At 35.0% G+C, this 25,403-nt stretch overlaps 1 protein-coding gene across 3 annotated transcripts in view; it reads left to right on the top strand.

Annotated features, from left to right (window-relative positions):
- BRINP3 (BMP/retinoic acid inducible neural specific 3) overlaps positions 1 to 21,754 on the top strand; it is a 400,347-nt gene extending 378,593 nt beyond the window's left edge. For all 3 annotated transcript variants that reach the window (XM_044266848.1, XM_044266849.1, XM_044266850.1), the window contains exon 8: positions 20,278 to 21,754. In XM_044266848.1, the coding sequence (XP_044122783.1) occupies positions 20,278 to 21,394 (1,117 nt within the window). In that variant the 3' untranslated portion in view covers positions 21,395 to 21,754. The remainder of the gene's footprint in view (positions 1 to 20,277) is intronic.
- The last annotated feature ends 3,649 nt before the right edge of the window (positions 21,755 to 25,403 follow it).

Below are 25,403 nucleotides of genomic sequence, written 5' to 3'. Positions count from 1 at the left end.
AATGGAGAAGATATCAGTACCAGTCTTAGACTCCTGTTGAGTCTAAATGAGTTCATAAAAGTACGGTGTTTAGAGAAATACCTGGAACGTAGTAGGCAGTGCATATTAGCCACTATGGTAAAATTAAATCCTTACAAAATTAAATCCTTACCTCTTTCAAAATTAAAATACAAATACCAGTTAATAAATCAATCTTTGTTTATACCCAAAGTAATTATTCTAAGTCTAAAATTGAAGGAAAACTTAACAGTAGTTTGGAGTTAAGCTAGAAATATAACGAAGTACTTTCTGTTGTAATAGGCAGCTTTGGTACTGTATTTTCCTAATTACTTTATTTGAATTACTCTTTTCCTTCCTTCCTTCCTTCCTGATGCAAGGGAATATATTTTATAATGAAAGAATTGTAAGCAATGAAGCAATATATTTGGGGCAGGGTTCTTGATTTATGATGGTTCAAGTTAGGATTTTTGACTTTATGATGGTACAAAAGCAATAAACATTCAGTCAAAATCATTCTTCAAATTTTGAATTTTTCTCTTTTCCCAGGCTAGCCAGATGAGGTGTGCTACTCTCTCAGGATGTTGGGCAGCTCCCAGTCAGCCACATGATCATGAGGTCAACAATCGATACATTTATAACCATTCTGTACCCACAACCATTCTGGTTTTGTATATAGTGTTAAAAAAAATTACTAGAGATATTTAACACCTTATTATAAAATAGGCTTTGTATTAGAAGATTTTGCCCAACTGTGGTTTTAAGTTAGGCTAGACTAAGCTATGATGTTTGGTATCTCAGATGTGTTAAATGCTTTTTTGACTTTAACAATATTTTCAACTTACCAGAGACTTATCAGGACATAAATCCATTATAAGTGGAGGAAGATCTGTGCTTGTAGTCATCCATGTACTTCTAAGGTTGAGCTAATTCGTAGTAGGAAAATCTTTGCTCAACTCCATAATCTCCCACTTATTCATTATCTTTATGACCCAGAAAGTTACTTCACCTCTCAGTCTCAGCAATCTGCTCTGTAAAAAAAATAGTGTTAATAATATTTACTTCATAGGAGTGAGAATTATATAAATATGTTAGGTAAAGTGCCTAAGATAGCTGCTTAAAAATGTTATACATCTTTCTTTTCTCTCTTAGATCCCACGTGAAAGCACTTTGTGAAGATTTAACCATATCTTAATTCCAGTTGTATTTTTTTTTCCATGTAACATTTTATTTCTTATTTGCACAGGAAGAAATAGAAGTCAAGGGTCAGACGGAATGTCATAGTACTTGGCTTAATCACACTATACAGGCTGTTTCTTAATGAAAATCTTTTAGGTTATCGCAGAGCTTGGTTTAAAATCTAAGTTGTTTATACTGTCTGAGTGTATGTGTGTGTGTTTATGATTTGAGGGAAGAATATTAAACATAGAAATAGTAAATGTTCAGAATCACTCATGAGATTTTTCTGTACTCTGTGTCGTAAAACACAATGTACTTGAGTCTAATCATACATATAATGCCAACTTCTAATCTACAGGTGATTAATTAGGGATAGAAGAGCAAGTTTAATGGTACCCTTAAATGACACTGAGGAATCCATTATTAAATCCAGAGCATGGGCTATTTTACAAAACTGATCTCCTTTCCTCAAAAAGTCAATGGAATGGGAAGAAACAAAGAAAGCAAAACTGAAAAGACTTAAGGGACATAACTACTTAATGAAATGAATAGGATCTCTTTGAATCCTGATTTTTAATAACTAAAAATATGTATTTTTAGAATTTCAGAGAAATTTGATTATGGCTTGAGTATTAATCACTGTCAATAAATTATGGTTATTTTTTGTTATGTGATAGTGGCAATTGTGATTATGTGAGGGAATGTTCTAACATTTTAATTTTGAGATGCATATAGACTTGCATGCAACATATTTAGAGGGAAATAACAGGAGGTCTGAAATTTGCCTTAAAATGCTCTAAACTATTGCAACCTACCCACCTCCCATAAAAGGGGAGGAGGTGGATAAAACGTGTAAAACTAGTAAGGAACCTAAAAATAGTTATTAAATAGCATGTATTGTTATGTGCACATTTTAATTTATCCTAACACAAAATTTTTGTAGAAATTTGTTAAACAAAAATGTTAAAAGTTGCTACTACTATTTTAAAACATTTAGCAAGATATTTCTTCTTAATTTACCCTGAATCACAATGAGACAGTTATCTCTAACATAGAACAATTAGATTACAAAGGGATTTAGAACCCTTAGTTCCGTATTTTGCAAAGGCATTATATTGAGAAGGTCAAATATATCTTGCATAGAGTAGGAGATTAAATACCCAAAGTAGTTGGGCAATTGTTCCCTTTCACCAACTATAAATTGATTTAGAGAGGTAATCATCTTTTTAAGTTGGAGAATAACTGTGAGGATTATGGTGTCCCTACACCCAAGGCACTTTTTTTTTTTTAAATAATCATGTAGAAAAACAGGAATCTGTCTTTGTGTACAAAAATTTCAAGAAACACAAGGCTCTCAAATTCATTGAGTGAGAGAACAGCCAAGTATCCCAAGTATTTCATACACAAATAGCTAAGTATAGCTTCAACTCATCCCTTCAATTTTCTTCAGGTAACTACTCCATGAATAAAAACTCATATTTATCTCATTCAATTTTTGAATCAGAAAATCTATTAAGAAAGGTAATGGAAATACGTTCATTTGAAATTGTGTTTAGTCCCTTTAGGATGTTCTGTTTACACCGACTGCTGACATTGCAGGAACACTTGACGACACTCACCCCAGGGTGGATATCCAGTTATATGGTAGTCATGCTACTTTGAATTTAATTTGTCAAACAAATAACAGAAAGGACAGCAGGTGTTTTTGTCTAACCCCATTGGTTATGATTAAAGATATTACAAAACTATGAAAATTAATGTTGACATACCACTTTGAAAGCTAATTTTCTCGTGTATGTGCCGTGCCATAGCGTATCTGAAATGTGTGTATTCCCACTTGCCAGAATAACACATTATATGTCGGAGCCTTTGGTTCTAAAAGCAGATGTTGTCTACTTTAATCAATTTTCAGCTATTAATGGTTACTTTTAACTACATTTGTGAGAGGCAGATACTTCTAATTAGTATTTTTCAGGAGCAGTATGATGGTTATTCCAAAGAGAAAGTTAAGACTAACCAGAATCCATTTTAGTGTAGACTCATGTAGATAAAAATGACCAAGTATAAGCCTAACTGTACACAGCTTTAGGGAACAACTTCATCTTTCCTTTGATTTTACACTACACAGGAAGCAATGAATTTTGACTACTCTTAGTGGTGTGAAGCGAGAAGAATAGAAATAGAGTGAATGGATTAGCATAGTTAAGGTGCATCAAAAACTCCTCCAGTGGCTCTCGGGTTTTGGGGACAATACAGTTGCTTTGTTTCTCAGAGGACTGCTCAGAGAACCATATACACTTACTTCAAATCTCATTTCTCTGTTAATGTGTAAGGAGGCCAAATAGAAAGCTGCGCTAGAACGTGTTCAGAAAATCAATTTCATCTACTATGTTTTATGTGTATCAGAGTCATTAAGCAAAATATTCTTAAATCAAATATTAAAACTATAATAAAAAATTACCTGTTACCTTCGCTTTTCTGAAGCTGTTGGGGACTGTGCTATTCAGGGCTTCTCTCTTAGTCTGAATGTCTCCACATCTGTGTCCAGAGCACGGGGCTTAGGAGGATGTTAAGTCATTCTAAGTTAGAACTGATTTAATTGTTCAACTTTGATTTCTGCTGCTGATGTATAAAAAACACAGAATTTTATTTCTCATGTTCTTCCCTTCTTTAAGAAACTGTGGAAAATGATAAAGTCAGATACTGATGATAGAACAAGATTTTTAAAATGTGAATGGAAGTTTACTTTTCAGGGAAAGGTAGATGGATGCTATCTAGAGCATGGGATAAGAAGCTGGAATCTAGAAGTATTTGTCAAGTTATAGGTGAGAAACAGATTTAAAAATTGACTCTTTTCAAAGCCCCTAGGTGGCTTAGGTGGTTAAGCATCTGCCTTTGGCTCAGGTCATGACCCTGGGGTCCTGGGATCCAGGAGCCCTGCATCAGGCTCCTTGCTCAGCAGGGAGTCTGCTTCTCCCTCTCTCTCTCTGTTGCTCCCCCTATTTGTGCATGCTCTCTCTGTCTTTATCAAATAAATAAATACAATCTTTTAAAAAAAAAATTGACACTTCTTTTTGCTCTTCAGTTTTGCTTTATTCTAAAACTTCCCTCAAGTGGAATTTTTATTCCAAATACTCCAGTGTTTGATAAAAGAAAAATGAATAGAGCTAATTTTGACCATTGAAACATAGAACATAGTGTTCAAAGCAAAATGAAAAGAAATGAGTAATGATTTTCAAGTCGAGGTATTTCTACTTCACTGAGAAGTGTTCATATTATATCTAAGAGTACCTTCTGTAAATTGAAGATATGCAACTTGAACAAGCTATAGTTACTTCTGTCTACTAAGTATGCCTCTCACTTTATAAATTTTCTAAGGAATTAGTTAATTTATTCTGCAACATAATTTATTGAATGCATACAATGAGCCAGATAGTGTTTCTGGGAATATAACTGTAAATAAGTGAGATAAAAATACTTACTTTCAATGACTAACATTCGGGTGAAGAGAAACATTTATTTATTATTATTATTATTATTATTATTTTAAAAAAATATTTATTTGAGACAGAGTGAGAGAAAGAAAGAGAGGATGTGTGTTCAGGGGGAGAGGCAGAGGGAGAGAAACTCAAGCAGACTCCACACTGAGTGCTGAGTTCCAATCAGGCCTCAATCTCAGGACCCCAAGATCATGTCCTGAGCCAAAGTCAAGAGTCTAGAAATCAACCGACTGAGCTACATGGGAATCCATATAGAGATATTTAAAACAGCCTGAACATTAATGTTCCAGTAAAATAAAGCAGAGGAGGGTGATAGGGAGGGAGGGCTGGGGTGACCAACAATTTTAAGCAGGTAACCCACAGAAAGCCTCAACTAAGAAAAAAATGAGCTTAAACATCTGAACGAGTTGAAGGAGGCCATAGAGATAGATGTACCATCAAGGGAGCTCCGGGACTAGGGAAGAGCAAATGAAAAATGCCCAGTAACAGAAGCAAAGGAATGTTCAGGAAGGAGGAAGGAGGCAGTGACACTGGTTGGAGCAAGGACGTAGGAAAGAAATCTCAGTGAGGTTAGAGAATGGTAGGAGGTCTAGTTATGCTGGATCTTAGAGGTTACTCTAAAGACTTTTATGCTAAATGAAATGGTGGGAAGGTTTTTATCTGAGGAGTGAGATGATCGTAAGTAGGTATTAATGGAACCACAATGTATTCAAAAGAGGCCAGAAGAATTTCAGAAATTAATGTTCATAGGCACAGTTGATGCCCCCTCTTTAGATTAAAATCATTAGAATCTAAGGCAATATTTTTAGAAAGAAAACACACTATGTGATCTTATCATATGAGAAACTCTTCCCTGAATACTGAAATGAAAGTTGTAGGTTTGATTTAATCCTGGGTTCTTTCCTGGGAAATGTAGTGTTTCAGCTCAATCTCCCCAAAACAACTCTGGCATTGATATATGGTGACATGCTTCTTTCCATTTAGAGGAATAGGAAGAGGTTGTACTTGAGATCATTTACAGGAGTGATATATGTGGGAATAAACTGAAGTGAGAAATAAAACTTTTCTTGTAAGAGTCCAAATACTATTAGGAAGACAATAAAAAGAGACTTTTGATTCACTGGAAGAAGAAAAGCATACATGGGATTAAAAAAAAAAAATCAGTGTGTATTTATTGGTTTACTGACTTTGTTTCCCAATCTAATGCTGCAAATGGATTCTCTAAACTTTTCATTGCAAAAACAAAAGGCATTCTGAAATATATGTGTACAATATTGGCTTATGTGGTGGCACAGTCAATGAAGTCATAATACAGTAATACTTAGACATATTCAATGATTTCTATAATTTCAGTTACTGACCTAATATTTTTTGAAATTCTACTAAATCCTCATGAACCAAGAAAACAAAATTCAGTCTCAATATTTATTTGACATTATTTCAAAAATAATGGTCCCATAGGGATATGGCTAACCAATGCTAAAAACACATACTTGTTTTTTTTTAAAGTGCTATTTTTTTTAACATACCTCCACCTCCAGGTTTTATTTTAAACAAGCATTGAAAATCTTTCAGAAGTATTCAATAATGCCTGAAGAATCCACATTCTTTCCCAAGTTGTTAATACTTTTGTTGATTGCTAAGTGTTTTTTCTCTTTGTTCAGTGACATAAAATCACTTGTCCATTAAGCCAACAGATGCAATTTTCTGTTTCATGTTGCCAGTCTTTATATATTTGAATTCCAAGGAAGTTCCAAGAATTTGATTTGCTTGGCTTTTATTTTAGAGCAGCAAAAACAAGTTAGTTTTTGTAGAGTTTCCTTCGGAAACCTTGATACAGTTAGTATGCAAATAACTTCCGCTCGCTTTACCCTGAGATATCCCTCAGTCTCCAAGGACTGGGGGTTTCTTCCCCAACCCCCCACTCCACCCCTAACACAAAAGCAAGGGACTATTTAGTTTCGAAGTTTGAGTGCTTCTCAGAAACTTTTATCTTGTTTCTAGTAATCAATATTCTGCTACAAGTAACAGAAACCGTGATGAATGGAATCTTAAAAACAAAGATTTTTCTTCTGAAGTAATAGGAGTTTTGTAGAAAGTAGCTGCTGGCAATGGCTCTGCAACTTGATGTTGTAGATGTTGCAGTTGTTGATGGTTCTTAAGGATAGGACCAGTTTGCTTGCTTTTGAATGGTTGGATTTTTAAAATTTAATTAATTAATTAATTAATTTATTTATTTATTGCCTTTCCCTCAACTTTGCTTACATGTCTGTTGTCTTGAATCCATGGGATGGCTCTTGTTGCTTCAGAAATCAAAACCATTTTCAACATAAGTAGCAGGACTAGGAGTGGCAAGCATGGCTATTGAGTTCTTTCAGGAAAAAGAAGCTATCCCAGACTATTCTGCATCAGACACACGTCTATTTGTATCAGAAATGTATCTACTGTTAATTTCAAGGAAAACAGCAAGTAGTGTTGCTTTGTTTTGTTTTGTTTTTCAGCACCTTGTGCTGAACAAAATCAGCTTCTGTTTGTAGAAAGAAGGGGCCTGTGGATATTGGACAGGTAATTAACAACAAATGAAACATTTTAAATTTACAAATCATACTGCTATTTCTCACCTCCTCAGTTTGCCTTTGCCTCTTACACAACCAGATATCATAACAAATTATATATATATAATCTATATATCTATATATCTATATATAGATAGAGATAGAGATATCATTTGTTTTGACATATGATATCCCATAACTATATCTATATCCTATATCATATGTCAAAACAAATGATATCTCTATCTCTATCTATATACTAGGATGACTTGATAGGTAAAGACAGAATGAGAAGAAATCTTACATAAACTACTGTATTTAGCTAAGGAGCTTTATCCCATGCTAGAAGGATAAGGAAACATGACGAAAAAATGTTTATATAATAATAATTTAACTTCCAGAATCAAGGGCAAGTTGTTTTTAGCCCTGTATCCACTTGGGTTGTTATTGTTTTTCTTTCATGCAAGGTACATGTGTCATAAAAATGTATTATTGCTCTAAATAGAAACTGAGGTAGACCTACTCTTTCTTCAGTTAAGTGGATAGAATGGCCCAGATACACACTGATGCAAGTTATTTCAGAATCTCCCTTGTATCACATGATTCTTTTTCACTATCGTATGATTTTAACATAATCTGTAAAATATGGGATTTTAGATTACTAAACATCGTGATGATATTAAGATGTCAGTGTGAATTATATTTTCATCTCACTTTGTGCTGTTTAATCCAGAAATAGTATAGTAGTTCACATTTTGTCCAAAGCTTATCTGGGCGGTCAAAACATTTCAGATAATTGTCACCTGAGGAGGTAGACTGAAATTATAATCATCTAGAAAAATATACTTTCTCATCATTTTTTTCATATATGCCTTTATTGGGCCAGTAACACCATAGATAATCTCGTGGAGTGGTGAAGAGCATGGACACTGGCTCATTTTTATAGACAGTTTATGCTGTCCCTTAATGGGCACCTTGTGGAAAATCATAGTGGTTACTTGATAGAGTTGTTGCAAGGGCTAAATGTTAATATACATATATATTTGTATTTATACATGTAAAATATTTAAATAGTCCCCAGCACATAGTAAGTGCTCATGATGTATTTGTGATTATTAATTAATGGTGGGCATGAGGACCATGTGATTACCCTGATAACTCTGAGGTCTAGAGAGAATGTGGTTTTGACCTCTAGTATGTGCTCTCCTTCTATGGATCTTCTTCTATGGGTCTGGTGAACTGTTTCTAGAACGCCCTTTGTTAGCTCTTGGTTTGCAAACTACATATGAATTTATAAGGTCAGACTATTTGTATTAGAATGGGTACTTATTATATATCTCATCTATAAATATTTATAAGGTTTTAATTATCTGATTATTTTCTACATCATGGTTTTAGCAGTTACTTGCATATAATGTCTTTTTTGCCTTCCCTTTCAAAGGATTCTTTGATTATTAAAAGGTAATAAATGGCAGTGACAACAAATGAAAAGAGAAACAAAGATAACTTAAAATGAATTTATAAGCAAAAAATGATAATACCTAATTTTCAAATAATTTCAAAATGGACTTACTGTTCAAAAATTAAATGAAGGCTAACCCTGCAACACGAAGGAACAAACTTGTAAATGTTCCCCCCCTGCCAACAGAATAGATTAAGCTCTTGAAATGACACAAGTTTCTCTCTTTTTGCCGATTAATAAGAAGCTCCTATTTGTATTGTTGTGGTTCACCCTGCGAGTGAGAGAACAGCACATTTTGAATACCCATTTGGTGGTGTCACTGCTGATATCATCCAGAGTGACTCATTTTTTTCCCTATCAGATGATATTTTGGTTAATGGAATGTCTTGTGCTGCTGAGGAAAGAGATGTTCTACATAACGTAAGTCTGCTCCAGGAACCCAAGAATTAAAGTGATTGCTCGGCTATTTGTTTTCTAAATAGATGTGGAGTGGTCATTTAAGATAATCCATCATTTCTTGTAATCTCATTTGAAAAATAATGAGGTCAAAGAAAACTAGACATTCTGAATTGTTTCCATTTTTCTATACAGTCATTTGATTCACTTTTATTTTCCACAGACTTAAATGTAATATTAAGTTGGTAGAAAAATTGGGAGATAATACCTGTCTTAGTCAGTTTGGGCAGCTATAACGAAAATACCATGGACTGGATGACTTGAACAATACATGTGTATTTCTCACAGTTCTGGAGGCTGGAGGACCAAGGTCAAGGCTCAGAGAAAGACGTGGTGTCTGGCGTGAGGTCACTTCTTCCTTTATAGATAGCCATCTTCTCACTGTACCCTCACATGGTGGAAACAGGGGGATACAGCTGTCTAGGGTCCCTTTTCTAAGAACAGTAATTCTATTAATGATGGCTCCATCCTCATTACCTAATTATTTCCCAAAGTCCCTAACTCCTAATAATATCATATTGAGAAAGAGTATTTCAACATATAAAATGACCATCAAGCCCTGTGCTAGGCACAGAGCTTGCTAATATTCTGACTCTCTCTGTCTCTCGCCCTTCCACCCACATACTTTCTCTCTCTCGCTATAAAAAAATTAATAACAATAATAATAAAATTAGCAGTCTGAAAATAATCCTGTACAGTATCACATTTATAATCTGCAGTAAATTCAATGAAACCTTTGCAATTTTGTAGTTACAGTATGGCACTGGTGTTCACACTTATAGAATAACTATCATTCTTCTCCTACCCATAGTTGTTTGGTAATTTGAAAATCATAAATAATGTGCGTAATACTGATGTCTTATAGCTGTAGTGCCTTCAGATTTTCACATTTTCTTGTGTGAGACATAAAAAGATTTTGCCCATCTTCTTGTCATTTATTATCCAGATAATCAGGGTTAAATTCTCCTCAAGTGGAAGCAGGGAGTTGAAAATATGTGTAAAAGTAGTATTGTGATTCTAGGCCAAGCCATCCAACATGGAGAAGGGAGAAAATAATGTATAAAGGTGAAAACAATCACAAATAAAAACTACCACATCCTCATGTGCTTTTTTTTTTTTTTTTGATTGTGAGCTCATGGTCAAAATTATTTTTATCTATATTGATTCTTCCAGTATTTTGCAGAATGTACATTCCTCTAGAAAATTTCATTTTGCCATCTTACAAAAATTTTGGAGCACTTTAAAATAATTATTTTCATTCCTGTTTTTGAATTTATAGATCATGTACTCTCCCTTCTACAAACAGCAAGGTCAGGGTAGATGTTCAATTTGCTCGCTTCCTTTGCTAGATGTTGGTTGTTTTTGCTGCTGTTTTTTTTTTTTTTTTATCTGACTCCCCTTCAATGCACAGTGTCTGTCTTTGCAAATACAGTGGGTCTCCAATTCAACTTCTTACTGTTAAGTGTGCCACACTTTGTCTCTGATACCCAAGATGACCACCCCAAACTCAAGATCAAGCACACATGTCTTCTTTCATATTGTTCTTTTACTTCAATTTCAGCCTATGAAGTTTTACATCTTTCTTTCCATCCTACAATGCATTCAAAATAGGTGTTGCCAGAATTTCTTGGCATTTTGCACTGAGGTGTTTTTAAAGGTATTCTCTTTGACGTTTTCCAAAAACATAAGTCCATAATTCAATTTTGACTTAGCAGTTTTATTTGGAAGTGTCAGGAAGGCATTTTGTCGATCTCTAGGAATGCCAATGGAATAACTGTCATTTTCTTTTTTCTGAAGAGCTTCTACTCTAATTAAGAAAACTAACATGTAGGAAATTACAGATATTATCATGAATAGTATACATTAGTTGAAATAATGAGATAAGACTCTATTAAACCACAGTGTATGGCTCCCCCTAGTTTAATTACAAATACAGGAATATAGATATCTGATACACTCATTCAAGGAATTTAGTTATTTTAAGTTATGTCATCAAGAAAAGACTGTTTAGAGGAAAAATGATTCAATTTGCATCTTGAACACATTAAGCAGAAGAGAAAGGACATTCAATTCTATAAGAAGAAAATCCAATGTAGTTGGAATTGAGCATCACATTTTTAGGGAGGGGAACAGGGACAGCTTAAATGGAGAATACACTTTATCAAGCATTGAAAGCTAGGGGCTATCAGTTTGTGAATGGCTTCGAAAGTTATAAAGGTGACATACAACTAGAAATGGATCAATTTTAAGATTAGCTTGCTAATCTTGCTAGTACACAAATGTAACAAAATGATGAAAAGAGTAGGTATAAGGCTTCTAGAAACCAGGTTCTTGCTTTACTTGAGGCACGAAGGGATAAGCTGTTATCCATGGTTGTAGACAACAATGATGATTGTAGTAAGAAAGAAGAAAATGGCAAGTTTGGAGACATTCTATTTGGAAGGATGTTTCTAAGACCAAGGTAAATATATCATAGATAGTTCATGCCATAGTCATGTTCACAGGTATATGAATAGATGGACCTCAGATTTGCACAAATTATGTTTTATTTATTTAAATTTAAAATTATGCTTTAAATGTAAATGGTATTGGTTATTAGTTTTAGAAAAACATTAAAATTGATTAAAGTATTCAAATGATAGAGTTAAACATTTTATTGATCTTCTCTAAGTTGATAAGAAATTGGTCATGAAACATACTTTAAAAAAATTAGAAAATAAGACAATTTTTAAAAATGTTCATCACTTACTGGAAATCAAGAAAACCATATGAAATATTAACAAGAACAACAATAATGAAGGACATTTTCAATTTAGTCTTAATTTTTCTTTTTCAGCTTCCTCTTATTCACTAATTTATTTACTTTTATAAAATTTATGTTAGGTTTGAGGTACTAGGATCAGAGATGAATACATCTGTGAAAGATAGAATGGTCTCTTTATAAATATTTTAAATTCCTAATTTATATTATTTAAATTTTCAAATTTGGATCCATAATGCACACATTTAAGACCAATAAAGGTTTAGAACATTGTAATGGGGGATTGAAGTATAAACATTGTACACTGATTGAGTACATTGTAATAGTAAACAAATACATATTTTTCTTCATAGATTGTATAACGTAATGAGAGAGATAGATGATTGGTAATAATGACTTGGTGTAATGAACATTATGGTGGATGAAAGCCAGGATGTTATGAATGCATTTAGGAGAGACCAGATTTACCTGTCCTTGCGAAATAATTGCATATGTGTCAATATTTATCAATTACACGAACCACTTACTAGCTGAACTTGCACATACTAAATACTTTTTAAGCTCTTTTAACTTATTATCTAGTGTGAATTAATGGGCAAGATATTTCAATTTTTGGTAATCTTTGGAAGAGAATTAAATGTGCACTCTAATTAAGAAAATGCTGGTGTTCTTTTGATAATATCTTCTCTTTACTTAGAGAAACATAATTGTGTTCATTTTTGCGTGCCTCTCATTTCACAGCCTGAATGTTGACCTGTCTCTTTTCATATTTTATGTCACAAGTAGAAGAAAAATATATCTTTTGATTTTTTGAACTATAATATCAGAGGCAGCATCTTTGGGGACAAAACGTTTCAGTAGCTCTCTAAGAAGTAAACAGATTTGTCTGTGTATGCCACTCAACCAAGTGTGTCACAAATCAGTTCAACTAAAACCTTTTGTTTGCTGTTGTCCTACTTATTAATTTTTGATTTTGTTGCTTGTGCTTTTGATGTCATGTCCAAAACAATCCCTGGGAGTCATAAAGACCAAGGATCTTTTTTCAGTTCAACCACCGATTAGCTGTTGGACTTTGAACAAGTTCTAGTTATTTAAGTTTTTTAAAAAGCATGCCCTTGAGGTGCCTGAGTGGATCAGTTCATTAAGCAACTGCCTTCAGCTCAGGTCCTAATCCTGGAGATCAGAATCAAGTCCCACATCAGTCTCGCTGCTCAGCAGAGTCTGCTTCTCCCTCTGAGCACCCCTTCCCCCCCTCTCATGCTCTCTCTCTTTCTCATTCTTTCTCTCTCCAATAAATAAATAAAATCTTTAAAAAATAAAAATAAATAAAAGGCATGCTCTCACCTTTATAAATTGGGGTACTAAGCATCCTTACTCAGGGAGTAATGAAAATTGAGAGGAACAAATAAATAATGCTTATTAAATGTGCTCATGATAAAACCTCAGTGAATGTTAACTACCAGGTAATAATGTCTTTAAAATATAACCTACCCTCCTCTTCAACTGCTTCACTCCCTTTTTCATTGCCTTCCTTCACATTCAAGCCAAAATTATTAGTCAATACTTGAATTAAAGTGTGTATCTATATGTGTCTATAGATCTATAGATGTGTATCTATATATACATGTCGTATAGAGATGGTTCCTTGGGAGACTCAGGGCTGAGGGAACTTTGAAAATGACATTCTCTTACTTGAGGTGTAAAACTGTTCTCAAGAGTGAGAGGCATCTCTGTGGCTCAGTGGATTAAACTCTGCCTTCAGTTTAGGTCATCAAGTCCCACATCAGTCTCTCTGCTCAGCAGGGAGCCTGCTTCACCCCCACACCCTCTACCCTCTGCCTGCCTCTCTGCCTACGTGTGATCTCTGTCTGTCAAATAAATAAATAAAACATCTTTAAAAAGAAAGAAAGAAAGAAAGAAAGAAAGAAAGAAAGAAAGAAAGTAAGTGAGAGTATTATGAGCCCTAGGCCACTTTGTCAAGGCTGAGATGGTCAGAGCAGCAGAATTGGAAGAGGGCGGGTCATAGAATATTATTTGGTATTATTTCTCTGGGGCTGAGCTAATAATCAGCTTTAGATTGTTTAAATAGCTTTGGGTACTTAATCCCAAATTCATATTTAGTTTAAGGTATTAGAGTCAGAGAAACACAAACCGATGAAGGCTGAAATGAAATGCTCTACTCAAAAGAGTGATATTTCACTTCAAAAAGATACTGAAACTATATTATTTAGGTTTTAAAATTTGGATCCACATTGCACAGATTTGGAGAGCAATAAAAGATTAGAAGGTTGAAATTAGGGACCTTTGAAATAAGATTATTAGTGCTCAGAAAGGATTTAACTGTGAAAGGAAGTAATTGTTTTTGTATCAACATATGTTCTAATACCTCAGTGCAAGCCATTACACATCAGAATATATGTCCTGAATTTAAGCAATATTGTCTTTACACACATTTTAGAGTTTTAAAACTATCACAAAGAGGCCACATGTGTACTTTTAAATATAGTCTTGACCGTGTTATCAATAACTATGTTTATTTTGGTAAAGATAAAATTCAGAAATACAGTGTGAAATTATGCATGCAATGCATGAATTGTAAGTAAAATAAAAATTTTCAATTTTCTGAGGGGAAAACATTTGTATTAAAGGAACTACATGCAGTGATATTTCCTTAAAAGATAACAGTATTAACAATAGTAATAATAAAAATAAGCATTTTCCTTTATTTCATAGGCACCCTATTTATTACAACAACCTATATTTTATTCCCAGTATATATGGGGTAAATGAAATAAAATTAAAGTTGATCATTTGGCTCCCCAAAAGTGATTGAAGCCAATAGAGCATACTGTCACTCAAAAAATTAAAATGTATATCCTAATTAAAAGTAATTTTTATCAAATTAAAAGTCATTTTATCTTTGATGCTGTCCAGCTAATAGTAATCTATGGGTATTTTCGTAAAGTCATTTGGTAAGTTCTTTTTCTCACGATCCCGTGCAACCATACTTTCAACCACATTTAAAAAAACATTGAAGTTTGATTCTCTGAGTATGTCTTCATTGTCCTACTTAACATATATGCAACTGAGAAAGTCATTAAAAGAATGAACCTCAAGGGCGCCTGGGTGGCTGAGTCATTAAGCGGCCGCCTTCGGCTCAGGCCATGGTCCAAGGGTCCTGGGATGAGCCCCACATCGGGCTCCCTGTTTGGTGGGAAGCCTGCTTCTCCCTCTCCCACTCCCTCTGCTTGTGTTCCCTCTCTTGCTGTGTCTCTCTGTCAAATAAATAAGTAAAATCTTCAAAAAAAAAAAAATGAACCTCAGTATTTTTAAAATTTTAAAAGGTTTACCTTTGGAAACTCCTGTGAAGAATTTTCGATAATGAATACAAAGTAGCTGGCCCATGACATGAGAGGGGGTCACTAAATAATTAATATTACTGTAGCTACGTAGAATTCATTTATTAAGGTAGGCTTTAGCATTTGCCTTGCTCTTCAATGTAAACACATGGCAAATTTTCTAGTGTAGGGTTCGTAAACTGTAGTGTACACATTGGGGCCAGAGCCTCACATGTTAATTCAAAGCCATCTGATGCTGATGCTTCTCCACAGAAATTGTAACTTTTATCTACCTTCTCTGAACATATTCTTACATGCTGATGGCTAGATGGTGTTTGAAGAGCCCCTAGGCACTATTTGGGTTGTCAGTTTTCTTACATGGGAACCTTGCAGCCTATGTGTACATAATGTCCTCTGAGATTGCATACTCCTGGTTCCTACTCCTCGAAATTCTTAGAGCATCTCTGAAGGGAGGCCCAGGAATCTGTTTCACGAATCACAGTTAACATCATTCAAAACTATAAGAATAAGACCATGTCTTAGTTGATATTCTAAATAACAGGAATATTTTAGAGACACGCATTTCACTCACACGGTTTCCTTATGAATAACCACCACATGGGAGACAGTGATGATGGGGTTTCTATGTGACACCATTTCGCCCTGACAGAAATCGGCAAGTGAAGTCACACATGGGCACATGAAGGTTCAGAAAGCTACCACCACTCCTCACGGTCAAGGAAATCCAAACTCTGAACTACTGTTTCTTTGACTCTGCTCCAAGTTAAGGAGGCTAAGTGACCTGTCCCAGGTTACCGGGTAGAGTCCGGCTTGGAAGTCAGGTATCCATCTTCTAGTCTAGGCCTCTCCTGATGCTCACAGGACGTGTATCCTGTGGAGAAGATCAGGCTTTCAACACACGGAGAGCGTTACAGACTGAAGGGAGACAACTGGTTAAACAGCTGTGTGAAGTTCCCAAGTGGGCAAGCCACGTGATCCCTCAAGTGTACACATGCTGTCAGCCTTTAGCTTCAATTTTACTTAAATTTTAAATTTTAACTTAACTCTGGAAGGCACTTTTCTCTTTTTAATACCACCCCATAAAAGCCTTTGTAAAAATTATTTCCAAAATCCAAACTGTTCCTGATCGATAAGGGAGTTCCTCCCCTTCCTGAAGTGTTCCATATCATAGGCACTACCACTGTCAATGGCCTTTTAAATTCTGTCTTCTGTTCTCTCATAATCTGCAGTTCCTTCACTCTAATTTCTGTCTCTATGCCCCTCCTTGCTCCTCTCTCCCCTCTTTCTTCTTTTCTTTCTTACTTCATTTAGTAAATATTTATCAAAGTGCAATTAAGTAGATGTCATGAACCATGCCACCTGCTTGATAAAAAGCAACAAAAGACCTCTTGCCAGAAGTACATCTACTGACATCGTATCCTCTAGCCTTAGCCCGAGGAGACAACAAATAATGAGTGTGAATAAAAGCTGTAGATGGGAATTAAAAAAAAAAATGTGGTACTACTTTCTTTAAATATTTAGATTTAAAAGGAAGCAGCGTTAAATGCTCAATACAGGTCTACTTTGGACTTTTATTAATTTTACATTACTTAAATGAATTTATAAATTTTCCTAGCAATTTGACTATTTAAAATAAGTTTAAAAGGCTTTAGAATAAAGAAAAAAAAATCAGTTCTATTTAACTTTGTTGGGAAAAATAAAACTACATAATTGTTTGGGTAAATGAAAAATCCAGAGGGGCTCCCTTCTCCATGTTTGACTCCTGCTTTAGCCAAGATTTTACAAAAAGTAAAGCAAAGAATGATTGCTGCATTTAATTTTCCTTTAAAAAATCTATTCCTTCCTTGTGAAATAGAGTATAAAATTGTCAAAAGGTAGGGAGTAGGGGGAGAAAGGACAAGAAGCCTAAAAGAAGAAAATCTACACACTAGCCCTTCTATCCCAGGGTACGGGAGCTTCGGCTGTGTGCCAAGTTATCAATATTCATACATGACAAGCTGAAACCCACGAAGCTGAAACATATTCCTTCAGTAATGCATCTGTGGGGACGTGAAAAGGATTGGAAGAGATTGAAAGCTGAAAAAGCCCCTGCTTTTCTAAAGTGTCCAAATGCTTCTTCCTACAGTGCCCTAGTTTTGTGAGCTCTGTCTTTAGCCTTAGGTCTATTTATTTCATTTTTTGTTTGTCCTTATGATTTGGAAACATGATTAGAAGTTACAGTGAAAGATGAATTGGCTCAGAGAATTTATGCTTTGGTTTCAGGGAAGAAAATATAATTTTCAATCCAGATAGGATATATATTTTATATTCCTTATAATAGAAAGACACAAATAGAGTTACAGAAGAGGAGAGAGAGAGAGAGAGAGAAAGGGTTGAGGGAAGGGATAAGAGAACATAGAAATGAAAGGAAGGAAGAAAGAGAAGGAGGGAGGAAGGGAAGGAAGGAAAGAAGGAAGGAAGGGAAGGAGGGAAAAGAGAAGAGGAAAAAAGGAGGGAGGAAAGAGAGAGAAAGAAGCCAAGATAGACATTAATAGCCTGTGAAAGAGAAAAATGATAGAATAAATACATCAGTAACTACAGATTAAAAATCAGTACTAATTTCTATATATCTAAATTGAATACAGAGATAATCAAGTTATTTCATGCACCACAGAAGGAAGCTTTTTGCACATTTATTCTACGGAGAGGAAACAACCAGAGCTAGAGGGAAACTCATATGCAGATGTACAGCTCCCAAAGTGCCCAAGAGCCTCACACAATTGATATTTCACCACCCTTGGGTGTGCTCCTGGGAGAGTTTTTCTGAGAACTTATTTTTAAAGAATCTAGAGAAAGTTACGAATGAATTTAATAGGTTCACATTTCTGGCCAGTGTTTTTCAGTGTGAGAAATAATTAAGAGGAAGACCTTTTATGCTGTGGTTGGGTTTGGTTTAATTTTATTGTTTTGTTGTTGTTGTTGTTGTTTTTCTTTTCTTCTGGGTCTATAACAAAAAAATTACATTTAGAGAAGGTGGAAAAGAAAAACTTTTTATACATTTAATTGTGCAAATGTCAAAGTGTATGTTGTGTAACTCTCCTTCCTGCAGCTTGAGACCTGGGACTTTACAACCATATTAAATGTTCTCTTTAGGGCTTTAACTTTCACTCAAAATTACACTTATTGAGAAAATGTCTTTTAATTCCTATATGGATTTGAGTCAAGATTCAGTAAACATTAAAGGGCTATCGCCTCCTGGTATTCTGCTTGGCACTGGACAGATAGCACTAAACAGGCATACATCCTTTTGGCAAGCTGGATATTATATTTAATAGGATAAATGGAGTATGAACAAGTAGGTACAGAATAATACAAAATTTTAAGTGAAAAAAGGTACCATGAAAAGAGTAAGTATGAGGTGCATGGGTGGTCATGATCAGCTCAGGTCATGATCGCGGAGCCCTGGGATCAAGCCCCACATCAGGCTCTCTGCTCAGCAGGGAGATTGCTTCCTCCTCTCTCTCTCTTTGCTTGCCTCTCTGCCTACTTGTGATCTCTGTCTGTGAAATAAATAAAAATAAAATATTAAAAAATAACAAAAGAATAAGTAAGCACCATGAGAGAGAAGGAAGGAGTTATGGGATTTATTTGGGAAAATAAGGAAGAATTCACTTAAAAAAAATGTGTTGCCTTTCAAGGTGAGGATGGGCAGGAAACAAAAATGAATATGTAATATAAACAGCTCAAATATTGTTATGGATATTGAAATGTTTTTATGGTTATTTAGACAGATTAGACAGATTATTAGACAGATTAATACCTATATTTTACCAGTATTCTGCATATACAACGTCTTTGAAACAGCAACAGTGTTCAAGTGTAAAGGATTGAGTGTAATAGACATATTTCACAGAAACTCTCATGAATACTAAATAATGAACACCAGAAAAACATAAGGATATCAGAAATAGATACATTGTGCAATATTCTAGCCACACGCATAGAGTCTGAGCCTAACTATTTCTCAGAAAACTCAGTGTGGAAGATATTGCTATTCCACACAAGAGAATGGCACGTTATAGATGCCCTTCAACTCTTCCATGATCGTACATTGTGATAAAAACAAAGAATTACCTGGTTACAGGACCACACAGTTTTTCCTTCATTATTTTACTGAGATTTTAAACTCACCAAAAGAGTTTGAATAATGTGGGCAAAACGCGAAAAGTAAAAATCTTACATTTGCCTCATGATTAGCCTGATTTCTGGGTATAAATAAGGAAAAATGTTAATGACTCAAATCAAACACATTAAACTGACACACTTAACCCTTATTAAAACAACTTGTAGTTGGTTTTAACAAGATATTTTCAACAATTTTCTTGAGCAGCCTGTAAGAATAAAGTCAAGCATGTTTTAATAATATTTTCCTTCTCAGTGTGGGTACTTGTTCGGTCAATACTGATAAAACCTGATTATTTAAATACACCGATTGACACTTTAAAGTTGTTTATTTTTCTTTCATTTTTATTTTACTCTCTATTTGGCTTCTTGCAACATTAGTGCTTTATGCAGCTAAGAGCAAATGAATGAGCAGTCAGCATTTACATGCTCTAATTCTACTCTAGATATTTTGTGATAATATCACTTTTATTTCCTATTGCTGTTTCGCATTTCAAAACAATAACTGACCCAATTATGTTCACAATCAGCTTCCAAGTACCCTAGCGAAATGACAAGCAATCTCATCAGAAGGTAGTCCGTGCCACATTTCAAATCAAATATATCCACATCTGACCTTGTGCAATGAAGAATGAAAAAAATTATCTAATATATATATAACAAATATAAATATTATATAAAATGTATCTATTTTCAATTATAAACTGTCTGGATCTTTTATCCAAACAACTGGAGCTAACCTAAGAAATGATAGCGAGGCTTTCGGAGCTAAAGTTAATTTTATTGCAGTACACACGCAAAATATATCTTTGTATTTATATAGATTCGTGTTGCTTTGTATTTCTAGAACCTCAACCTACTGGCTCACTCGCATCCAGTCTTTTCTCTACTGCAACGAGAACGGTCTCCTGGGCAGCTTTTCCGAAGAGACACACTCGTGCACTTGCCCGAATGACCAGGTGGTCTGCACCGCGTTCCTGCCTTGCACGGTGGGCGACGCCTCCGCCTGCCTGACCTGCGCCCCTGACAACCGCACCCGCTGTGGCACCTGCAACACGGGCTACATGCTGAGCCAGGGGCTCTGCAAGCCCGAGGTCGCCGAGTCCACCGATCACTATATTGGCTTTGAGACTGACCTGCAAGACCTGGAGATGAAATACTTGTTGCAGAAGACGGACAGACGAATAGAAGTCCATGCCATTTTTATCAGCAACGACATGCGCCTCAATAGCTGGTTTGACCCCTCCTGGCGTAAGCGGATGCTCCTCACCTTGAAGAGTAACAAGTACAAGTCGAGTCTGGTCCATATGATCTTGGGTCTCTCTTTACAGATTTGCTTAACTAAAAACAGCACCTTGGAGCCAGTGTTGGCCGTTTACATCAATCCCTTCGGAGGCAGCCACTCCGAGAGCTGGTTTATGCCTGTGAATGAAAACAGCTTTCCAGACTGGGAGCGGACTAAGCTGGACCTCCCGCTGCAGTGTTATAACTGGTCGCTGACTCTGGGCAACAAATGGAAGACATTTTTTGAGACGGTGCACATCTACTTGAGGAGTCGCATCAAGTCCAACGGCCCCAATGGCAATGAGAGCATTTACTACGAACCTCTGGAATTTATTGACCCTTCCCGGAACCTGGGTTATATGAAAATCAATAACATTCAAGTGTTTGGTTACAGCATGCACTTTGACCCTGAAGCAATTCGGGACTTGATTTTGCAGCTGGACTACCCCTATACTCAGGGATCCCAGGACTCAGCACTTTTGCAACTTCTAGAGATAAGAGACCGTGTAAATAAACTCTCCCCACCTGGTCAGCGTCGTCTAGATCTTTTCTCTTGCTTGCTTCGTCATAGACTCAAGCTGTCTACCAGCGAGGTGGTGAGGATCCAATCTGCTCTGCAGGCGTTTAATGCCAAATTGCCAAACACAGTGGATTATGACACGACCAAATTATGTAGTTAACCATAAATGTCAAGCACAACCCAAAATCTTGAAGGAGTTTTTACAGTGCTTTTGTGGAACAGTTTATGTTTGGAAGAGTACATTTAAATTGTCTTTTCAATATCTGTCTTATATCAGTCAATAACATTGGATGGCAATTTACACACATGAACTTGCTGACAATGAATATATTATACTGCAGTTTTGGTTTATGAATGAAATAAATACTGACACCAGTCTAGAAGACATTCTACTTTTTACAATAAATTTCATTTGTAATTTTATATGTTCCGTGGCAATGCTTTTGTGCATTACATCCTCTAGAGGGAACATAAAAAGATACCAATAAAATTTTGTAGCTGAACAGTTATTAAAAAGAAATGCTGTGGGATTCCTTTTTTCCATGAAATGAGTTTTATTTTGATATAGCTTGTTAGAACCTGGGGAAAATTCACCAAGAGCTTTTTTACTGGAAACATTCGAAGGTCCCCTTCAATAGCCATTAGAGAAAACCCAACTAGGTAGAATATTTAGTGTTCAGTTGAAATTGTTATGGTCAACAACACAATGCCAGTGGTACCCCTATTACTTGTGCTTATAAATCATTCCTACAGACACTGTCATTATTAAAATAAACAGATAAACTATTTCCTGCCTAAATATGAGAACATTCTGGCAAACAAACGAAAAAAGCTATTGTGATTATAAGCCCGTGATGGAGAAAGTAAACCTTTTATTTCCTTAGAAACTTCCTTTTTCTTCCTTTTCTTTCCCAATTCTAAACCAATAATCAGCCCACTCTGCACAATCATTTTCATTTCAAATACTGGAAACCTAGTTATTCCAGCACTTTACCAAAGTCAGTAAAATAACATTAAAAAATTTTTAATTAATTAATTCTTTTGTTAAGATTCTATTTATTTATTTGAGAGAGAGAATGAGAGCGAGCACAAGGAGGGGAGGGGGGCAGAGAGAGAGAGAGAGAGAAGCAGACTCCCTGCTGAGCAAGGAGCCTGATGATGAGGGACTTGATCCCGGAACTCCAAGATCATGACCTGAGACAAAGTCAACCACCCAACCAACTGAGCCACCCAGGTGCCCCAGTAAAGGAACATTTTTAAAATTCACAAGTTTTAATGTGTTGGTATAAAGTAATTAATCAAATAAGTAATTCAAATGTAGATAGGGAGGGAATTTCTTTCCCCTCAGAGAAGCTACTACTAAAATATATTTTGAAGACCAAACTCATTCAATATAAAATTGATTTTAGCTGAGATTTTTGGCTTGAAATTTGAGTTCCCATATTACCCATGGTATAATATTAGACATGTAATTTGTACTTTTTTGGTAGGACTTTAAATGACATTTCTGTTTAGCTCTATGGATGTATTTGTAAAGTGTGTTATGATATTTATCACTCAGCTTTTGTCTATATATTTCATAAACATTTCTTGTAATTGAAACAAATACACTGTTCAGCCCAGCTTTCTTGTTGGGGGTCATGGAATCTTTTCTTGGGCACTGAGAAAGAAACCCATGACATGAATAATACTGATGACAAAAACATTACACAGACATTCTAGATTCTTGGGCTGTTTGTTTTTGATTATAAAACATTTTATTTTATTTTTAAAAAGAGTTTATTTATTTATTTGTCAGAGAGAGAGAGAGAAAACACGCAAGCAGGAGGAGTGATGTGGGTCTTGATCCCACTGATGAGCCACCCAGGCATCCCTGATTCCAAAGCATTTTAGAACAAGTGGACAGTTCAGACAACAAAGACTTTTTCTACTTACCATAGACAAGGGATTATTTTTCCACCCGGTATCTGAAAAGCTGATTTTCTTTCTTTTTTATTCAGTTTTTCTGTTATTATAGATAATACAATAGAAAAATACATATAATTATTAAATGTCATAATTCTTGTATCATAGCAGATATTATCTTCACTTAATTCTGACGACACTAGGTTATGGATTATTATACCCACTTTCTTGGTGGGGGGAAAAAAAACAAAAACAAAAACAAAAACAAAACAAAACAAAACAAAGAACAGGCTCAGCCTGGTTTGTCAAATTCCCCAAGATCACAAACCAAGATGTTGAAAGACTAAGATTCCAACACAGACTTTTCTGGATGAATCTGTTCTCTTTTCACTATATCACTGAGCTTTAAATTAAACATCCTATTTCTGTATTTAATCTCATCATGTGTAAAGGCTTATGGCAAAACAAGAATCACAAATTTGAGGTCTAAGTCATTAGAAAACAGATACTTTCACAGTACACTTGAACAATTAAATAAAACCAGAATTTGTCATCCAAAATCAATCATCAGCAACATGACCAAGCTTATCAAATATAAAGAATTTGTTTCAAAGACATTTGCTGTAAGAATCAGAATTGCCACTAGAACTTTTTCCAGAAGAGTTTTGGAGGCTCAGATGTCCAGAGCCTCTGAGACCTATAAACCGCCAAGCAACATGCATAATCACCAAAGGACTCTGAAGAGCAATCCCTCTCTGGAACTTAAGGAAAATGTCAGTAATGCTACTTCCTTTATGGCTCAGCTCTCTCTGACCTGGCTGGCTTAGGAGAGAGAAGATTCTACAGTCACAGGTAAGAAAGTATATAACTAGGCTTTTGTCCTAAGAGTTCTTGTGCCTGGCATGTCCTGGCAGAAAATTCTTATCAGATATGATCAAAGTGTCTTAGTTCTAACTGTCTTGGTAACACTGTCCATGAATTCTTTATATCTCTGAGTCAATTTTCCCCCTCTTTTTCAAAGTGAAATTTTTCAAATTGAAAAAGTGATATGAAGGCCTTTCTCTGAATGTTGTGTCTAAGATAACATGAATACACTTCAAGTAAATACACCAAGCAAATTCTGCAGCACTATAGAGGTAAAGGATTAATAAATAACATGCATTTTCATATTACCAGTTATTAAACAGTGTCCAGGAAAGCAATAGACAATATAATCTAATTTAATACAACATGTATTTGCCAACATATGGAGAAAAATGCAGTCCATAAACATTCAATTTTTCCTGAAATATATACAAACATTTTGCTCATTATTATTTCAGGAATTTGAAGAATTTTACTTAAAATAGCTTTACTGTCCAAATCTTATCTAGAGCAAATGATCAAGAGGTATAAATGAAAAAGTGCATTTTAAAAGGCAGTGTACTTGATTTCTTTTTCAGTATTTCTACTTGAAGTGTCTCAATTAGGGGTTAGTTGAATTTAATAAATTTGGTGAAACTTGAGATTCTGAATATCAGGAACTTGTTAAGGATACATTTTCACCAGAAATGTCTCAGACTGCTGTAGCTATTTTGATGACTGTCATACTTTGACTTGCCTCCCTATCATTGGACTCTCAAATTGATTTTTAGCAAGTTAAATCAATATTCAAACGATCACTGTCAGCACAGGAAGGAAGAAAGGAAGGGAGGAAGAAAGGGAGGAAAAAAGAAAAGAGAAAGAAAGAAAAGCTAAAATAACTTTTGGTCTTCTCTAATGCGTTTAAATAATGCAAGAAAATTAATTTTCTCTCTTTTCGTGTGATTCTTGTCAAGTTAGAAGGAAATGTTTTGGAAGGAACCAGGATCATGTACTACTCTCTACTCACATGTCCCTTTTTTGTACAAGTAGGCATCCTTTTTTTGTTGTTGTTATGAAGGATATTAATGACCTCTTCAGTTTGAACACACCTAAAATTTGTTCATTTGAGGAAAATAAGCCATTTGAAAGAACTGAAGAACAAAATAAAACTATGTATATTTACTGAAGTGGAAGGTACAGAATATAGAAATTCAACCGAAAGGGAAGTTAAGTTTTAGAACCCCAGTAGAAAAAAAAAACTTAATTTTAAATAATAAATTTCACTTCAGAATTTTAAAGGCTACATATAAGTCTCTCAAATCAATGTGACAGTTGAAAAAAAAATTTACATAAATCAAGCTTAGAGAAACTGTAATAGCAAATCTCATTCTGATTTGGTGCCTAGATCATTTAATTAGAAT

Source organism: Neovison vison, chromosome 10 (assembly GCF_020171115.1).
Source record: "Neovison vison isolate M4711 chromosome 10, ASM_NN_V1, whole genome shotgun sequence".
In the NCBI taxonomy this organism is placed as follows: domain Eukaryota; kingdom Metazoa; phylum Chordata; class Mammalia; order Carnivora; family Mustelidae; genus Neogale; species Neogale vison.
This window is presented reverse-complemented; position numbering and strand designations above follow the sequence as displayed.